This window comes from Mustela lutreola, chromosome 13, assembly GCF_030435805.1.
Source record: "Mustela lutreola isolate mMusLut2 chromosome 13, mMusLut2.pri, whole genome shotgun sequence".
Lineage (NCBI taxonomy): Eukaryota > Metazoa > Chordata > Mammalia > Carnivora > Mustelidae > Mustela > Mustela lutreola.
In genome coordinates, this window is record NC_081302.1 from 548392 (window position 1) to 560643 (window position 12252).

The window sequence follows — 12252 nt, forward strand, 5'->3', positions numbered from 1 at the left end:
GCCTACATGAGGTTATTACTTATCGATTCAATTTCTTTAACAGTTACAGGCCTATGTCGATTGTCTTTTCTTCTTGTAAAAGAAAAGTGAGTTTTGTGTGAGTTTTGATGCACCGTATTTGTTGTGTCAGTCCCAACTTATCAGTAGTGATGTTCTTTGCTAGAATGCCTGGGGCACTCCCTAGGCCTCATGTTACTCCTGTGATCCCGCAGACGTCCCCCACCAGGGCCAGTATGGGGACTGACCCTTGTATTCTTATGGTCACAGGATGCACTTCCACAAAAGGACCAGGTACCTTGAGGAACAAGATTTATTACTCAGTTCCTGGAGGTTACACAGACCCAGTGAGATCACAGGTAAAGAGAGAACACATGAACCTAGGGCTCTTCCTCTGTTAGGGTCCAAGAACAGGGTGTCTAGGGTTTTTCTGGTTCTATATTGGATGACTTAATGCATAAGAGTGGGAATTAGGGAACAGAAGGGAGATATGGGGTCATTCAGTTATCTAGATTACCCAGAGCTTTCTGAAAGAGGGACCTTCATGTTTGGAGGTGACATAGTTCATCATCTGTTTTTTTGGGGGGCTGGTAGCTGTGTCATACAGGTGAAGATACTTTTATTGAAGACAGATGTTTTTTGAAATGGGTGCCTCAGCAATCAAAAGCTTAATGTCAGATGAATGAATAAAGAAGATGTCATATATATACAATGGAATATTACTCAGCTGTCTTTAAAAATGAAATCTTGGGGCACCTGGGTGGCTCAGTTGTTAAGCATCTGTCCTCAGCTCAGGTCCTGATCCCAGGGTCCTGGGATCAAGACCCACAATGGGCTCCCTGCTTGGCGGGGAATCTGCTTCTCCTTCTGCCTGCCACTCCCCCTGCTCGTGCTCTCTCTCTCTCTGACAAATAAACAATTTTTTAAAAAAAATCTTTAAAAAGGAATGAAATTTTGCCATGTGCAAGAATGTCGATGAAACTAGAACATATTAGGTTAAGTGAAATACGTCAGTCAGAGAAAGACAAATACCATATGATTTCATTCATATGTGGAATTTAAGGGAAAAAAACAGATAAACAAAGGGGCAAGGTAGGAAAAATAAAATAAGATGAAATCAGAGAGGGAGACAAACCATAAGAGACTCTTAATCACAGGACACAAACTGAGGGTTGCTCGAGGGGAGGGGGTTGTGGGATGGGGTAACTGGGGGATGGACATTAAGGACAGCACATGATTCAGCGAGCACTGGGTGTTGTATGTGACTGATGAATCACTGACCTCTACCTCTGAAACTAATAATATACTATACATTCATTAAATTGATTTTAAATAAATTTTTAAAAAGAGAAAAAACGCTTAATGTCAGTCACTTAACACTACAAAATCTTATAAGGAATTAGTTCATTTCACTGGAGTTATCATATCTGTGGGTCTGTGGGCAAAGAGTTGTTCATAACATTCCTTTTTTTCTTTTTTTTTTTTTTTCTTAAGATTTTATTTATTTATTTGACAGAGAGACCACAAGCAGGGGGAGCAGCAGAGCAAGAGGAGAAGCAGACTCTGCACTGAGCAGGGAGCACAATGTGGGGCTCCATCCTAGGACATTGGGATCATGACTTGAAGGCAGATACTCACTGACTGAGCTGACCATGTACCCCTGTAACATTCCTCTCTTATCCTCTTAATGTCCGTGGGATCTGTAATGATGTTCCGTCTTTCATTTCTGATATTAGTAATTTGTGTCTTCTCTCTTTTCTTCCTAAACTCAGCTAGAATTTCATGATTTTATTGATATTTTCAAAGAAACCGCTTTTGGTTTCACTGATTTTCTCTACTGATGTCCTCCTGTTCTCAGTTGCATTGACATCTGGTCTAATTTTTGTTAATTTACTTTCTTCTGCTTAGTTTGGATGTAATTTGCTCTTTTTCCAGTTTTCTAAGGTGAGAACTTAGTTGACTGGTTTAAAATCTTTCTGCTTCTTGGTTGTGTGCACTCACTACTGTCCGTTCCCCCCAAGCACTGCTTTCACTGCACGCCACAAATGAGGTAGGTTGTGTTTTTATTTTCATGTAGTTCAAAATACTTTCAAATTTCTCTTGAGATTTCTTCCTTCATCCATGTGTTATTTAGAAATGAGTTGTTTATCTCCATGTATTTTCAGATTTTCCAGTGACAATCTGATTTCAAAATTTATACTTAATACCAATACCTTGTAATATTGAGACAATCTTGAAGAACAATACTGGTGAAGGACTGGCATTACTAGATTTTGGTCCCACATTAAGACATTGTGATGTGGCACAGGAAGAACAGATCAAGGAGAGAGACTAGAAAATCCCAACAGACCCACGTGTTTACAGATACTTGATTTTCAGAGAAGGCATCGATGTAATTCAACAAGGAAAGGAAAGTCTTTCCGATACACGGTGCTGAATCGCCAGGATTTCTATATGGGAAAAAATAAACTTTGATTTGCACTCATACGAAACTCAAAAAATAATTTCTGAAAGCTCAATTCAAATTTCCCAGAAGAAAACAAGACCTTGACAGGCAGGGTTTTTAAACAGGACAAATGCGGCACTAACCACAGAAGAAAAAAATGTGTAAATGAGACTTTATCGAAAGCTAAAACTCTTGCTCATGGAAAGCAAGTTTAAGACACCCATGGTGGGTGAGTCTGATTAAAGACATATCCAGAATGTGCAAAGAACAATGACCAATCAGTAAATAAAACGTAGAGAGCTCTGTTAAAATTGCCACGAACTGTAAGCTTACCGTATTAAAGAAGAAATCTGAAGGGTTAAGAACCATTTGAAAGTGTTCCCAACTTCCTTAGCAATCAGGAAAATGCAAATTAAAACCATGGTAGGATACCATTTCACACCCAAAACCAAGGGGCTGGTAATAAAACCTGTTGATAAAAATGTGGTAAAACTGGGACTGTCAGACCTTGCTGCTAGGAGTAAAATGCTAAAATCTCTTTGGAAAACTGCCTGGCATTTTCTCATGAAGTCGAGCTTACATGCGCTGTGTGACCGGTAACTGCGTTCCAAGGACGCATCTGCGATGCACAAGCACGTCGGTCCCTGGAGACATCGAGAGTGTGCCCAGGAGCCCTGTGTATAACGGCCCCAGCGACGTGGGCCCAACGCCCCTGAACAGATGGAGAAGCTGCAATATAGGCACACTTGGGAGGAGCGTCCATGACCACAGGTGACACTTGGGTCAACTTCCTCACACTGCATTGAGGAAAAGCCCCCCTGACCAAAAGACTCCATTTTGTGGGAGTCCCTTATGACAAAGTACCCAGTAAGCAAACGGAAGCCAGGTGACCTGTGGCTACTCGTGGGGGCAGAAATGAATGGAAGAGGGGCGCCTGGGAGGCTCAGCTGGTGACGTGTCCGCCGTGGGCTTGGGTCATGATCCCACGGTCCTGGGATCGAGGCCCGAGTCAGCTCCCTGCTCAGCGGGGAGCCCGTTTCTCACTCTTCCTCTGTCGTTCCCCACCCCTCATGTGCTCTCTCTCTGCTCTCTCTCAAATAAATAAATAAAGTCTTTTTTTTTAAAAAAGGAAGAAAGGGGTCAAAAGCATTGCATGGAAGAGAAGACAGCTCCCTGCACGGTCTCTGGGGGCTGGCCGGGCACTTCCTGAGCTGCTGTACGTGAAACAGGTGTGTTCGGTGAAAATTCATCAAGCCGTAAACTCGTGATATTTGCACCTTTAAGTAGGTGTGTTATACTACAATGGGAAGCTTTTTAAGGTGCCATTTAGGAATAGATAAAAAATGTAAAATACCCAGGAATAAAGCTAATGAAACCCATAAGAGCTCTACACGGAAGGTCCAGCAACCGCAGAAGAGTTAAGTGGGAGCACCCACTGCTCAGAGACCGGCCGTCAGTCCGGAGATTGGCCACTAGACACACATCTGATGGAGGCTTAGTCATTAACGATCAGGGAAAAGGAAACGAAGACCCCACGTGGAAATCGGTTCGTGGCCACTCGATGTGCGGTCTGAGGGTGTCTGACCACCCCGTGCCGGGAAGGCTGCGGACGGGGCGTCCCATCTGCACAGCCAGCAGGGACGGGAATGGAGGCCCTCGCCTCTGAAAATGACTTGGCATTATTTCAGCAGGTTGAGCATTCCCATAGCCTCTGCCCAGCCAGCTGCCTCTGGGGCGTACCCAGGGCACACTCGGCATCCGGGCTTACACTAGCAGAAGCCCGAAACCGACAGGAGGAGACCAAAGTGACGTGCATCCCACAAGAGGACAAGTGGCCCCGAGCGGGGATGAGAACACCGTCCTTCATGGCCACCGGCTGCCAGTGGGGAAGCGCCAGACCTGCGGGAAGAGAAGCTTCTCTGGGGAGAGGGAGTCCTCCACAGGCTGGGGCGGTTGGCGAGGAGAGAGCCACGGAGTCGGCCAGGGCTCAGCCTTGTAACGGGGCACCAAGGTGATGTTTAGATTCTCACTTGCTGCCCAGGCCTCACGGGGGTCTGCCCCAAACCACAGAGGGCGACTGGCGGGGGGAGGCTGGGGTGGAGCCGGAGCCAGGGTCAAGGTCAGGCAGGTCTGTGGGAGCCGCGGCGGGCAGCAGCGGGGTACCTTCAGACAGCCCCAGGCCGAGCCCAGGGCACCTTCCCTTTCTCTGACTGGGAATGGCCCCACGGCAAGAACACGGCGTGCGCTCAATGACCACCTAACCCCCACCGGGACGGCGAGGGAACCCCCAGCCTCCCAGGCAAAAGGCTTCCGCACAGCCCCCTGGGAATACGGGGGCTTTAGCCAGGGGGCCTCAAACAGACCCACCTGCTCCGTGTCCTTCTTTCCACACGGCATCTGGCAGGTGATGTCCCCAGAGTCCCCAGACCCAGCAGGGCTGGTGGCCAGGGCTGCCCCCCACCCCATCCCACTAACCCCTGCTGACCACGGTCTCAGAGCCTCAGGCTGTGGGGAGGAAAGGGGTCCCCGAGCCCCCTCAGCAGCACCCTCTGGGGAGCCAGCCACAGAACCAGCCCCGACTGGTGACCAAACAGGGCCTTCCGCCGTCCCCCATGTGGCCGGAGAGAGAATGAGCTGTGTGCTGGGTGGGGGCCCTGGCCTCAGCTCCAGCTGACGGGAACTCAGCCGGGGGTCCGCCGGGGGCAGCAGGGGCTTGAGCCCCGCATGGCGAGCGGCACGGGAGGAGAAGGCGACCGGCTCGGCTGTAGCCGGGGAGGGAGAATGCTCTCAAGTGGGCTGTGTGGCAGCTGCTTCCCCCGACCCACCTCACCCTTTAGCACAAACGTCGCCGGGTCCAGGCCGAGAGCAGAGGTCACTAGGGTTCAGTAGAGGACTCCCAGGAGTTCCTAAAGGTGCTCTGGGCATTCAGCTGTTAAGGGAAGTAAAGGTGCCTTTTTAAACCCACGAGTACAGTCACAGAATAAAGTGCTTTTACGCATTTATTCTGACTGGAATGGCTGCCGGCGGCTGCTTCTGCAGACCCTCCGGGCCCTGGTCCCAGCTGAGCCTGCAGGTGGCTGGCCCTGGTCGTCCTGCAGCCACGCAGATGCAGCGCCCAAGAGGGGAGCCTGTGTCAGTGTCCTGGGGCCACGGTAACAAGGCAGTTCACTGGGAGGCAGGCCGAAGCTTGAGCCCACACGATGGGAGGAGTTCCTAGACCTGAGGAAGCCCGCGGGGATGTCACACACTTGCCACCGGGCGCTGCTCGGAGCCTCAGTGGCCCAGTCTCCCCCTGGGGGGGTCATATTCTCTGCGAGTGAGTCCAGCTGTGGATGTCAGACCAGAATAAACACGGACGACCGAGAACCGTCAGCGCGAAGCGGACGTGATAACAGAACTAGACCACCACAGATGGCAGACGCAAGTGGATGTGGGGACTGATAAGTGGGTCAAACACACCCGGGAGAAGTCAAAAATGGAGCTGTCGTCTTTCAGTGCTTGCCAAGAACTTGTTCCTGGTGCAACGAGGTGTCAGGGGACGCACAGCCGGAACACCAGAGGAGACCCTCACGGGACAGAAGGCGGACACGAGCTCGCGGGAGCAGCCGGCTCCTCTCTCGTTCCTCTGGGAAGGCTGAGGGGAGGCAGGAGCCCCGACAAGCAGGCAGGCATCACAGCCCTTGGCCCAGCCCAGAAATTTCCTTTTTGCGGGGCTGCTGTAGGTACTTTCTGGAAGTCCCTGGGGCTGGACGACAATGCGTGGCGCGCTCAGGACCACGGACGCACAGGCGGCAAAGGTGCAGGCCCCCCGTGATCCCGGCAGAGCGCGCCCCCACCCGCTCCCCCGGGGCCCAGCTCCCGGCCCTGTGGCAGCGCCAGGGCCGGCGGGCTTCCGGGTGTCGGGGGTGGAGGGCCGGTGGTCTTGCGAAGTCGTGGCTGCAGCAGAGCAGCGGCGGGGGAAGGCGGGCCGACCTGCGGGCTTCACAAGCTCCAACCGTGAGGCCAGACGCCTGCCGACGCGCCGACCACCCAACCGCCTGCCTCTCAGGCCTCGGGGGTCTGTGTCCGTCTTCCTTCTCTAACCCTGGCGTTTCTAGTAAGGGTCTGCGGGAAAGCAGCCGCTAGAAGAGAAGTCTGGAACTGTGCCTGAACCTGGAAAGGGTAATGGCCGGACCGTGGGCTCGAGCTGGCGGCCAGTCCCGGGGTGACAGACGGCCTCCCTGACCAGCCCCCTATGGTCCTTGCCCATCCACTGAGTTTCTGGGAGCTTTCCTCTTATTCTTGGGTTTCCTCCTCTCCGCTCAGGATGCACAGGGTCACGGCCGGTGTCCCGAGTCATGACTCCACAGGCACGTGGGGTTCTTCCCGGGGCTGCTGGGTCCCATCCTCTGGCGCACATGCACAGTGCCCCGACCCCCATCTTGATGCGCAAATTCACCTCCTTGTACCTTCTCAGTAGATCCTCCAAATTTTGGGGGACTTCTGTAAAACGCCAGGGAACCTGCATGCCAGTTCTGTCCTCCGGACTGTTGTGATTCACCCTGAGACCCTGGAGTCCATTTTGAGGCAAGAAAAGGGATTTTAGGGAAGGAAACACATCTCAAAATATTGTCCAACCCCCCATGTGAGGAATCCACGTCGAGGCAACACTTTGATCCCTAAAGTGGGTTGAGGCAACAGTGAGTCCGTAAAATGTCCCCACGGGACGTCCCCCAGGGACTAGCTGTCCAGGACCCATCAAGCCTCCATGACGCAGGGAGAGCACAGGGCCTGGCGCGACGGCCTCCCTCTCAGACACTCCTCGTTTTGAAATCATGATGCCCTTTTGTTTAAAAACATTCTCTCCTTTCCTCAAGCCTGCCTCCTCTCCCCTGTGTGCACGTGCTAAGTTCTTGGATCATTCCTCCACATTTAATTTTATTCATTAATCATGACGTAGTCTGAATCAACTAAAAGAGCCTGCAGTCAGCTGCTTTGTCCCGACAACTGGTGCTCCCGCAGTGGGCTGCCCGTACCCCCCACCCCAGTCCGGACGGGACACAGCTGCACGCCAGCCTTCTCTCTGCTCTGGATGCCCACGGTGGTGCCCGCCTAGCACCTGGTTGGGGCCAAAGGTGATGGAATCCAGGGTGTCCTGAGTGCTGGCCTCCCTGGTCCCCCAGCTGCTCTCGAGGTCCCATGGCCACCCCACCCCAGGAAATACCTGCTCTCTGCCCTCCTGGACCCTCTTGAGAAGAGAAAACCCCACGAACTCTCTGCCCGACACGCACCTGGGACATGCGTGTGCGTAGCGGAACCAGAGGCTCACTGTTTCCCGGCTGGGTGTCCGTGCTGCCGCGGCCCATGAGCCACTGCTACCACTGCTGCCGGCCGGACGCTGCTCGGTGGTCTCCAGAGCCCAGTGCTGCAGCGGCTCTGTTCCAGACTCTGTTCCCGGCTCAAAGGCTTTCATCTTCACCATGTAGGTTCACGTGTGCCGTCAGCAAAGGCCCAGCGAGGGCCAGCACGAGCTGGACGGCTGCCTCCCCCACGTGCTCCCGGCCCAGCAGCACCAGCCCTGCCTGCAAATGCGTTAGAAACACTCATGTTCAGGCCCCAGTCCTGACTGACAGGGACCCGGACTCCATCTGGGCAGGGCCGTGCTGGGTGGACAGCTCCCAACTTGTCCTGGACTCATGGACACCACTGGGCGTCCGCACAGCCTGTCCGTGACACAGCCGCACCCCACGGGTCCGGCACTTTCCGATGGCTCCTTACACTACCTCACCCCTGCTCTGGGACTGGCACCTCAACACAGGCCCTCGAAGAATCTTCTGCAGCTCGTGAGCGACCCGCGGAGGGGTGACAAAGACCCACCACCGCCAGGTTGGTGCAGACGTGGCACAGAGACCTGGGCCCACACCTGCGCCCACAGGAGCGCTTCTGTGTCTCCCTGCAGGAGTCAAAGACCCCGAGGCCGTGTGTGAGGAAGCCCTGCGTCTTCCTCCAAAACTACTCTGTGGTGACAACATGGGGACACCGGTGGTGACAGAAGCTCCCTGCGGCATCTTCCCGGAAGGGACGATCGCACAGGGTGAGGATGTCTGCCTGAGACTCCGCGCAGGATGAGTCAGAACATGCGGTCGCGTCAGAGCCCACAGAGCACAGCCTTCTGCGAAAGCGTTCAGGCCACCAACGGCTCCTCAGGGAAGGCAGCGAGCGACCGCGGTGAGCTCAGAGGGGCGAGGGCTGCGGAGGGAGGGGTGCCCCGGCAGCGACACTGTTTCCTGTGGCGACCACACCCATGCGGACACGGCAAGGTGTCTACAGTCAGCCCGGGCGTGGGGCCAGTCGAGCTATGGTCATGAGGGCCTCCCCCGCACTCCCCCAGGTACGTTCGCCCCAAATTTCTAAATAACGTGCATGTTTCTTGATGCTTCAAGCGACACCACTTCATGGTGTCGGCAGGTCCCGCAGGCGGGCAGTCAGGGTGCAGCCCGAGCCCCCACGAGCTCCTGGAGCAGCTGCGGACGGGCCCTGTCCTTGGCCGACGCCCGCTGGACCCTCAGCACATCCCTCCCTCGCGTGGTCCCTCCCTGAACCCAGCAAAGCCAAGGCCTCCTCACTCTGGCCGGGCGAGGACGGCTGGAGGCCTGCGGGGCAGCTCCTTGCCCCGGGAAAGACATGCCTCACTCTTTCCGGATGTGAGCGGAGACCGGCCTGCTGGCTTCCCACCATCTCGTGCGCGGGGCCTGGACCTTCCAGAGCCGAGCTCGAGGCCCAGAGCTGGCAAAGGTGCCCCAGCAGCAAAAAGCCTCTGGCAGCCAGGGACCGGGGCCCGCGGGGCAGGCGGGGGAGGAGGGAGTGCGGCCACGCGGGCGGGCCAGGCTCAGCATTAGTGAGGACACACAGAGGGGCTGGGGCTGCCACCAGGCGGGAGGGACGGAGAGCTCTGGGGCTCTGGCCCACAGGCACAGGCAGTCTGGACTGGGAGCCACAGAGTGGTGGGCATCCTGACCCTCACGCTGAGGGCCAAGGGCGGGCAGCAGCCCCATCCCAGGACCGCAGGGAGCCAGCAGGAGCCCCAGTCGCACACGGGAGCCGCCGCCCGCCCCACGGAGCCCGCGCCTGGCCTCTCCTCTCCCGTCCTCACCTGTGTGCTCCTCACCTGTCACCTGGAAGAAGCCCAGGGGGTCTCGGCCTCGCCCAGGGCCACAGCCCCACCATGCCTGTGCCCTGCAGGTTCTGGGCACCAAGGCCCCCACGCCCGCCCTGTAGCTGGTCCCGAGCCTGGGCCTCACCTTCATCCTCCCGGGCTCTGACGTACCATGACTGTTCTGGGCGCGGGAGACATGGTGTCCAAAGCGGGGGCTGGCACCCTCTGTGGGGGGGAGACACGAAGCCTTGCGGTCTCCCCATTTGGGCTCGGACAGCACAGATTAGTGCTAGGAGACAGACAAGGCCGCCGCCTATCCCCAGGGGGCTCTGCTCTGCCCCATCTGGCGCCTGGGGCCTGGCAGCGGCGGGGGAGGCAGCCTCACACACTGACCTCCGGCCCCTGAGCACGGCTAGCCCAGTGCCTTGCACCACTCCAGGGCACCCCTGACCCACTTGCTTTCTCCTGAGCGCTTGGCCGTCCCCTGGCACATCTCCCCCACGGGCCGCGAGCTCTGCCTCCACTCGGCACTCTCCCCTGCCTGCTTGTCCGCGGCCAGCAACACACAAACGCTCTCCTGTGTCAGAGAAAGGCCACCTGAGGCTGCCAGCAGGTCCAAAGCTGCGCAATACACGTGGGGACCAGAGGCAGGAGGAGCTGGAGGTCGGGTTAGCAGCCCCGGTGTGCCAGGTGACCACCCAGGTGACGTGTGGGGGCCCGGCTAGGCGCTCGCTGTCAGCAGATGGTGTCCCCACCCTCCCTTCTGCCTTCAGCTCTGCATCTCAGATGTCAGTCCACTAGGAAGACTCAAACCAGACACCACGCTCTAAATCCAAGGTGAGGACATCCCTGGCCAGCAAGAGGTTGAGTGGTCAGGCTCACGTGTCCTCTGGCGAACGGCCAGTGCACGCAGAGGACACGCTGGCGGCGGCAGTGGCAGGGGCTCACAGGAGCGGGGAGCAGAGAGCTGAGCTCCCCAGCCTAGATGAGGAGGGAGCGTGAGGAAGGGGCGGACACGGCTCTGTGGCCTCGCCGCATGGCGCAGCTGTGGACGCTGCGCCCTGAGAGGCGAGAGGAAGTTCACGAGGCCACGCACTGCGGCCGGAGCCCCGCGGGGGGCGCCCGCACACCGACGCCTGCCGAGGCCCATCCTTCTGGCGACTCCGCTCACCGTTCTGTCGGCGACATTCACGCCGTGTCCTGGGGACAACTCGGTCAGCACATCAGTTTACGTTCCCTCTCATTCACCACGACTGCGAGCTCCCGGCTCTGCCCTCAGGCGCTGGGGATGCAAAATGGAAGAAGAGGCGCCCCGAGGCCTCCGGAGCGCAGGCCGCCTGCCGGGCAACAGGGGCTGCGCAGGTGAGAGGTGTGTCCTGCCCGCGCGTCCTCACCCGGCGGCAGCGGGAGGGGAGGCACAGAGGTGCTCAGAGATGAGGACCGCCGGGCCGCAGCACTTGTCATCAATTCTCTGCGGACCCGACGCTGCTCGCTCACTCCCACAGGGAACGCACATGGTCCCGTCTGCAGGTCGTCGCAGGGGCCCCAGGCGGCTCCTCTGCGGTAAGGACGCTGGTCGAACTGCTCAGCTGCTGAAGCCCATCCTGACGGGACACTCCACTCACGGCGCCCCCCGGGGAGCCCTGTAAGGGTCGGATCTCCCAGCCCTGGTTTCTCGGAAACGGGCCATACGGGAACAAAAACATACTTTAAAAGTCAAAGTGACAGCTTGGCTTTGCAAATAGCACGGTATTCACGTGGTCTCTTAGAGAAGGACGTGGCAGGGTATAAATGATCCTGATCTTTGAAAACTGTCAAAGATTAGTTTAACACGAAAATCTAAAAAAATTCCAAAAAATATCAATTAACTTCTTTGATCATAAATGATCTTTATTGAAGCACGCATATCTTGTGATTCAAAACAAGTATTTTAAAAGAACGACATCCATAAGACAAACTGACGTGAGTGTTTTATTTAAGATTATTGTAATGAAAACAAATAGACATTTGAAAGATATTTGTTATTTTAGAAAGCAGTAAGGACTAGAAGTAACTTCCCAAACTCACTGCCAGAATTAAAATTTCACATCACAGAAATGTTTGATAACAAATATTGGCCAACAGATTACAACACAAAAGTTGAATAAATAAAAAACCTTTCTGATTTTTTTATACCAAAAAAATCATGAACTGATGAAATAACAATAGAAAATGAAGATTAATTTCAGAAAAAAAGGCACATCCAGGCAAAACCATCAAGGCGATCCGCAAAACGCAGCGTCCTACGTACACGGTGCGTGACTGACGACGCAGCGTGCTACTCTGGAAGGCCCGAAGCCGCGGTGTGAGGCCGGCCCGCCTGGCGGACGGGGAGCCCCCTCCACGGAGTGCTCAGTCCCCGAGGCGAAGGGCTCCCAGGGATGGGTGGCCGCACACAGGTCTCCCTTCTGAAGCCGCGCGTCCCCGCCGCTCCCCTCACGGACTCGACCGTCTCTCCGGCCGCGGCACACACCTGGTGAGGACGGCTCGCCACAGCACCGGGGCCAGCAAGAGGCTGAGTGTGGTCACGCTCAGGATGAGAAGGTACACCTGCAACAGGCAAGGCTGTTGGCGGCCACACGCGGGACCAGGAGGTGCCCCGCACACCCCACAGAGCCGGGGGCGCGTGCACACG

The 12252-nt window shown here is 55.9% G+C and overlaps 1 protein-coding gene across 7 annotated transcripts in view; it reads right to left on the reverse strand.

Moving 5' to 3' along the window:
• Positions 1–11536: 11536 nt before the first annotated feature.
• TMCO3 (transmembrane and coiled-coil domains 3) overlaps positions 11537–12252 on the reverse strand; it is a 35925-nt gene continuing 35209 nt past the window's right edge. For all 7 annotated transcript variants that reach the window (XM_059144638.1, XM_059144634.1, XM_059144639.1 and 4 more), the window contains one exon: positions 11537–12167. In XM_059144638.1, coding sequence (XP_059000621.1) covers positions 12054–12167 — 114 coding nt within the window. In that variant the 3' untranslated portion in view covers positions 11537–12053. The remainder of the gene's footprint in view (positions 12168–12252) is intronic.